Source organism: Oncorhynchus mykiss, chromosome 18 (genome assembly GCF_013265735.2).
Source record: "Oncorhynchus mykiss isolate Arlee chromosome 18, USDA_OmykA_1.1, whole genome shotgun sequence".
Lineage (NCBI taxonomy): Eukaryota > Metazoa > Chordata > Actinopteri > Salmoniformes > Salmonidae > Oncorhynchus > Oncorhynchus mykiss.
In genome coordinates this window covers 73,386,156-73,393,779 of record NC_048582.1, presented here as the reverse complement: position 1 = coordinate 73,393,779, position 7,624 = coordinate 73,386,156, and the positions used below count along the sequence as shown (strand labels likewise).

The 7,624-nt window shown below is 40.6% G+C and overlaps 1 protein-coding gene across 2 annotated transcripts; it reads left to right on the top strand.

Moving 5' to 3' along the window:
- The first annotated feature begins 81 nt into the window (after window positions 1-81).
- LOC110496760 (cell wall adhesin EAP1) lies at window positions 82-5,019 on the top strand. 2 transcript variants are annotated; one of them, XM_021572794.2, is made up of 3 exons: window positions 82-425; window positions 1,862-2,019; window positions 3,730-5,019. In XM_021572794.2, the coding sequence occupies exons 2-3, from the start codon at window positions 1,872-1,874 to the stop codon at window positions 4,017-4,019; spliced, it is 438 nt and encodes a 145-aa protein (XP_021428469.1). In that variant the 5' UTR covers window positions 82-425; window positions 1,862-1,871; the 3' UTR covers window positions 4,020-5,019. The 2 variants fall into 2 exon arrangements, with proteins under 2 accessions (XP_021428469.1, XP_021428468.1); XM_021572793.2 differs by having other exon boundaries at window positions 3,727-5,019.
- Window positions 5,020-7,624: the final 2,605 nt, after the last annotated feature.

Below are 7,624 nucleotides of genomic sequence, written 5' to 3'. Positions count from 1 at the left end.
GCGGTCCTCCGGTTTTGGCCAATCAGGGGCCCGGACAGGTGCTCCTCCGGGAGGACAGTTTCGGAGGCGGAAACCTGCAGGTCCACTAAAAGACAGACGCCTCAATATAAAGTTGTAAATTCAGTCGTATTTTTTAAAATCAGAGAATCACCGAAACAACGAGTTATGAGAGCGAATCAAATTAATGATATTTAGGTTTAAATATATATATTTTTCAACCTTGGAAAGAGAATGAGTGGAGATAGCTTGCGCTGAGAATCCGTGTGTAAAGGTAGACGCACTTTTAGGACGCACAACATATAAACCGTTTCAACTGACTCCACAAGAGATCAGCCATGGATTTTTGCCTCAACACGGACTAAAGTTCGTTCTTGAAGAGGTCCGACCCGCTCCGACCCTGTCCCATACCAGCCCGAATAGTGCAGGTGAGTGGCCCGGTGGTGTAGAGATGCTTATAGCGTTGCTGAGCGGTGAATCACAGCTCTGTCTCAGCTGTTCTCACGGCTCATTAAACCTGTTCTGCACCACATAGATAGTCACGGATAGTATACGCTGTGTTTGCTGTTTAGTTTTTTTTTTTTTTGCAGAGAAGTTCTGTATTCATATTCATAGGCTTTCACTGACCAAGAAGAACATAAAGGCATAGTCGGTGTGCGAATGAGACATGAGCTTCTAGACACTGTATTTGCGTCTCATATATTTTATATATATATATATATGGTATGGTGCACAGTGCGCTGTTGTGATGCACGAAGTCTTTTTGGAGTGGAACGAACATGTGCATGTAGCCTTATTTTGTTTAGTTGATTTTTAAAAATATCATACATATATCCCATATTTCAACACCTTCTCATGTGTCCAGACTTTCATTTTTGACAAAAAAAAAAGAAGTTCATTTTGACAACCTAAACGTATCAATTAATCAGGCTACAAGAGTGCAGGCCTAATGACAATCACCGAATGTAATTTAGACTTGTTGGTGTGTCTTATAACAGATGTCTCTTTCTATTCATCCAATCGCGGTGTACAGTGCGTCCCATATGGGATGGTGCATAGTGCGTCTCATATATTTCATATGTATGGGACGGTGCACAGTGCGTCCCATATATTTCATATATATGGTATGGTGCACCGTGCGTCCCATATATGTAATATATATGGTACGTGCACAGTGCGTCCCATATATTTCATATATATGGTATGGTGCACAGTGCGTCCCATATATTTCATATATATGGTATGGTGCACCGTGCGTCCCATATATGTAATATATATGGTACGTGCACAGTGCGTCCCATATATTTCATATATATGGTATGGTGCACAGTGCGTCTCATATATTTCATATATATGGTATGGTGCACAGTGCGCTGTTGTGATGCACGAAGTCTTTTTGGAGTGAAACGAACATGTTATGTTTTTAAAGTCTATATATATATTTTTTGACAATCAGATGACAGCATCATGAAGATCATGCCACATTAAAATAGAATACATTTCTACCGCTATAGGAAGTCACATAATTATTTTAATTTTTTTTAAATATCTCCCGAATGTCAGGATATAATTCGCACTGTGGGCATCATCATAGAGCTATAATTGCTGATGATGAAGATGATGATGATGAGCATGCATTATGCTGCTCAGGATGTTTGATGTAAAAACAAAACAACGTAATATTCATTGCGTGATTATACCAGCAGTATTGTAAACAGTTATTACATTGTAATAACACTGTACCAACCTGTACATCACTATGACATCACTATGACATCACTATGACATCATTTGTTTTAGATATACTGTTTAATACATGTCTGAGTGACACTCGGCATAAAGGTGGACCTGTTAATGTCTCTAGCAGGTGGAGGATGGCCGAGAGAGTGACTTGGTGGAGAGCGTTTATGGGGAACAATAAGAGAACGAGTAGTGGTACCAAGGACATCGCCACTCAGCTCCCCGACACAATGAAGGACCCTCTGACGCCCAGCACACAGGGAGTCCTAGCAACACCACACTGTAAGTCATCTCAGCACCCGCAGTGAAGTCGGAAGTTTACATACACCTTAAATACACTTAATAAACTCTTTTTTTCACAATTACTGAAATTTAATCCTAGTAATAAAAAAAAATCCCTGTTTTAGGTCAGTTAGGATCAACACTTTATTTTATGAATGTGAAATGTCAGAATAAAATGTAGAGAGAATTATTTATTTAAACTTTTATTTATTTCATCACATTCTCAGTGGGTCAGAAGTTTACATACACTCAATTAGTATTTGCTAGCATTGTCTTTAAATTGTTTAACTTGGGTCAAACATTTCGGGTAGCCTTCCACAAGCTTCCCACAATAAGTTGGGTGAATTTTGACCCATTCTTCCTGACAGAGCTGGTGTAACTGAGTCAGGTTTGTTGGCCTCCTTGCTCGCACACGCTTTTTCAGTTCTTCCCACAAATGTTCAATAGGATTGAGGTCAGGGCTTTGTGATGGCCACTCAAATACCTTGACTTTCTTGTCCTTAAGCCATTTTGTCACAACTTTGGAAGTATGCTTGGGGTCATTGTACATTTGGAAGACCCATTTGCGACTAAGCTTTAATGTCTTGAGATGTTGCTTTAATATATCGACATCATTTTCCTCCCTCATGATGCCATCTATTTTGTGAAATGCACCAGTCCCTCCTGCAGCAAAGCACCTCCACAACATGATGCTGCCACCACCGTGCTTCACGGTTGGGATGGTGTTCTTCGGCTTGCAAGCCTCCCCATTTTTCCTCCAAACATAACGATGGTCATTATGGTCAAACAGTTCTATTTTTGTTTCATCAGACCAGAGAACATTTCTCCAAAAAGTATGATCTGTGTCCCCATGTGCAGTTGCCTTGAAATACATCCACAGGTACACCTCCAATTAACTCAAATGGTGTCAATTATCCTATCATAAGCTTCTAAAGCCATGACATCATTTTCTGGAATATTCCAAGCTGTTTAAAAGCACAGTCAACTTAGTGTATGTAAACTTCTGACCCACTGGAATTGTGATACAGTGAATTATAAGTTAAATAATCTGTCTTTAAACAATTGTTGGAAAAATGACTTGTGTAAATGTAAATGGCCCTTGAATGTTTTGGTACCTACAGGACAGCTCTTCTTTGACTTGTGTAAATGTAAATGGCTCTTGAATGTTTTGGTACCTGTCTAGAAAGCTCCTATTTGACTTGTGTAAATGTAAATGGCCCTTGAATGTTTTGGTACCTATCTAGAAAGCTCTTATTTGACTTGTGTAAATGTAAATGGCCCTTGAATGTTTTGGTACCTACAGGACAGCTCTTCTTTGACTTGTGTAAATGTAAATGGCCCTTGAATGTTTTGGTACCTACAGGACAGCTCTTCTTTGTTTCCACCCATTCAGCATCATCCTCTTAAACTGTAGTCCCCATCCAAAACTCTGACCATTTTACTCCCCCTAGCAGAGCTTGGTTAGGCAGTTTTCATGTTATCCAGAGCGTTGGTGACTGTGCTGCTGGCAACAATTTAATTACGTTATTTTGCTGATGTTGACTGACTCCGGCCAACAGGTGTTGAGCGTTCGTAAAATCATCAGTTATTGTTTACGTTCAAACGGCTCTCCTGTAAAGTAGTGACCTGCCACATAGTTCCTGAAACGGGCCACATATGTTAAGCCACCTTGAAATCCCCCAAACTGTTCTCTTCTACTGTTCTCAGCAGCAGCAGCCCCCAAACTCCCAACCGACCAACAGCCTCCAGCATCACAACAGCTACCAGCATCACAGCAGTCACCAGCGTCACAGCAGCCACCAGCATCACAGCAGTCACAGGCACCAGTCAGTACAGGCAACAGCCTCTTCAGCGACGAGACCTTCGATGACTCCCAGTTTGAGTCGGTCTTCAACGAACAGACGTGTCGTAGGAACCTGAGGGTGTCTCGGTCAGGCCGGTTTAAGGAGAAGAAGAGGGCACGCTCCAGTCTTCCTACTGGGAAAGAGGACGTACGATGACAAGGATGGCGATGAGGATGAGGGAGATAGTGGCCAAAGACTGCTCTTACTTCTGAACTTTATTTCAACATGGCCGTCCGTTCTGGGGAAAGACGAAGGTAGATGAAGATGAATTGTAAGTTGAAGATAAGTTGAGGGTTAATTGAAGATAAGTTGAGGGTAAGTTGAAGATAAATTGAGGGTAAGTTGAAAATAAGTTGAGGGTAAATTGAAGATAAGTTGAGGGTAAATTGAAGATAAGTTTAGGGTAAGTCGAAGATAAATTGAGGGTAAATTGAAGATAAGTTGAGGGTTAATTGAAGATAAGTTGAGGGTTAATTGAAGGAAAGTTGAGGGTAAGTTGAAGATAATTTGAGGGTAAGTTGAAGATAAGTTGAGGGTAAATTGAAGATAAGTTGAGGGTAAATTGAAGATAAGTTGAGGGTTAATTGAAGATAAGTTGAGGGTAAATTGAAGATAAATTGAGGGTAAATTGCAGATAAGTTGAGGGTAAATTGAAGATAAGTTGAGGGTTAATTGAAGATAAATTGAGGGTTAATTGAAGATAAGTTGAGGGTAAGTTGAGGGTAAGTCGAAGATAAGTTGAGGGTAAATTGAAGATAAGTTGAGGGTAAGTCGAAGATAAGTTGAGGGTAAGTTGAAGATAAATTGAGGGTAAGTTGAAGATAGTGATTTGAGACTTTGACTTTACCATTTGGAACCCTTTTGTCAGTACTAGAGAGTCTGAAGTTATACTCTCCTGTACCTCCTGTCTTGTTACATTATAATGGACTGCTGATTGGCAGTAGTGAACATTTCTCAGTGACAGCTAGGTAGGCACTTAACAGTCCTTCCCTGAGGAAATCACAGGTCTGACAAGGTTTGATTGATTTAAAGCAAAAGGAAGACAAGTGTGTCTTTACTAATCCAATCCCATAAAGATCAGTGGTTAGGCTACTTCAAGAAAGGAAGGAAGTGAGGGAGGAAGGAAGGAAGGAAGGAAGGAAGGAAGGAAGGGAGGGAGGGAGGACGGAAGGAAGGAAGGAAGGAAGGAAGGAAGGAAGGAAGGAAGGAAGGAAGGAAGGAAGTGAGGGAGGAAGGAAGGAAGGAAGGAAGGAAGGAAGGAAGGAAGGAAGGAAGGAAGGAAGGAAGGGAGGGAGGGAGGACGGAAGGAAGGAAGGAAGGAAGGAAGGAAGGAAGGAAGGAAGGAAGGAAGGAAGGAAGGAAGGAAGGAAGGAAGGAAGGAAGGAAGGAAGGAAGGAAGGTTTTCTGTAAGAAGTATCACCTTTCAGCTTTAAAAACTATCCAGACTTTTCTAGCCTTTTCTGTATCCAAACAGTATACTGGAAATGAGACACACACAGCTATGCACATTCCAGGAAATGATACATTGTTTATAAGATGTTAACATATATATATATATACACATGTGTAATATTTTGAATATGAAGGATATAATATTGTTTTTTACTAATCAATGTTGTTTTTTTGTAAAAAAAAAAAAACTATGATTACAGTGGGTTAAAAGGGTACCTCATTTGTTTTTTTTAAAGAGGTGGGATTGCTTGAATGAATGAGCATTGGTGTTTCTGACCGGACAGGTGAAAATATAAGATTATATCCACTAGCTGCTATTCAGTTACATACTGATAGAAGGTACGGTGTTATAGATATATATAATCCTGATAGAAGATAAAGTGTTATAGATATATATAATCCTGATAGAAGGTAAGGTGTTATAGATATATATAATCCTGATAGAAGGTACTATTAGAAGCTAAACAGTAAGGTGTTTTATATATATATATATATATATGTCATGCCCTGACCATAGTTTGCTATGTATGTTTCTATGTTTTGTTTGGTCAGGGTCTGATCTGAGTGGGCATTCTATGTTGGATGTCTAGTTTGTCTGTTTCTGTGTTTGGCCTGATATGGTTCTCAATCAGAGGCAGGTGTTAGTCGTTGTCTCTGATTGGGAACCATATTTAGGTAGCCTGTTTTCTCATTGTGGGTTGTGGGTGATTGTCTATGTTAGTTGCTTGTGTCAGCACAGTTCTTTTAGCGTCACGGTCGTTATTCGTTTATTGTTTTGTATAGTTTGTGTTCAGTGTTCAGTGCTTTCTTTAATTATTAAAATCATCATGAACACATACCACGCTGCATTTTGGTCCGTTCCTTATGACGATCGTGACAATATATGTATGTAATCCTGATAGAAGGCAAGGTGTTATAGATATATATAATCCTAATAGAAGGTAAGGTGTTATAGATATATATAATCCTGATAGAAGGTAAGGTGTTATAGATATATATAATCCTGATAGAAGGTAAGGTGTTATAGATATATATAATCCTGATAGAAGGTAAGGTGTTATAGATATATATAATCCTGATAGAAGGTAAGGTGTTATAGATATATATAATCCTGATAGAAGGTAAGGTGTTATAGATATATATAATCCTGATAGAAGGTAAGGTGTTATAGATATATATAATCCTGATAGAAGGTAAGGTGTTATAGATATATATAATCCTGATAGAAGGTAAGGTGTTATAGATATATATAATCCTGATAGAAGGTAAGGTGTTATAGATATATATAATCCTGATAGAAGGTAAGGTGTTATAGATATATATAATCCTGATGGAAGGTACCATTAGAAGCTAAACTAGTCAGTAATTGACATCACTGTGCTTCAAGTGGACGTGAAACATACATCATGGTCTGTAAATGCTGCAATGAAGGCTAAACATGATTGTTGTAATGACAGAAGAACAAATAAACATTGATCAATGTCTCCATGTCTGTGTGAACGCTGGTGTGTGTGACTACATACTGTATGTACATCTCTGTGAGAGCCAGTGGCGTCTCGCTTATTTCCTGACTCAGTGACGTTGTGAATCACATGACCCAAAAGACAGGAGTGCGACCCAAATGGCACCCTATTCCCAACATAGTGGACTACTGGCACCCTCTTCCCTACACAGTGGACTACTGGCACCCTATTCCCAACACAGTGGACTACTGGCACCCTATTCCCAACATAGTGGACTACTGGCACCCTCTTCCCAATATAGTGGACTACTGGCACCCTCTTCCCTACACAGTGGACTACTGGCACCCTATTCCCAACACAGTGGACTACTGGCACCCTCTTCCTTACACAGTGGACTACTGGCACCCTCTTCCCTACACAGTGGACTACTGGCACCCTATTCCCAACACAGTGGACTACTGGCACCCTCTTCCCTACACAGTGGACTACTGGCACCCTATTCCCAATGTAGTGGACTACTGGCACCCTCTTCCCTACACAGTGGACTACTGGCACCCTCTTCCCTACACAGTGGACTACTGGCACCCTCTTCCCTACACAGTGGACTACTGGCACCCTCTTCCCTACACAGTGGACTACTGGCACCCTCTTCCCTACACAGTGGACCACTGGCACCCTCTTCCCTACACAGTGGACCACTGGCACCCTATATTCCCTACACAGTGGACTACTGGCACCCTCTTCCCTACACAGTGGACTACTGGCACCCTCTTCCCTACACAGTGGACTACTGGCACCCTATTCCCAACAGAGTGGACTACTGGCACCCTCTTCCTTACAGAGTGG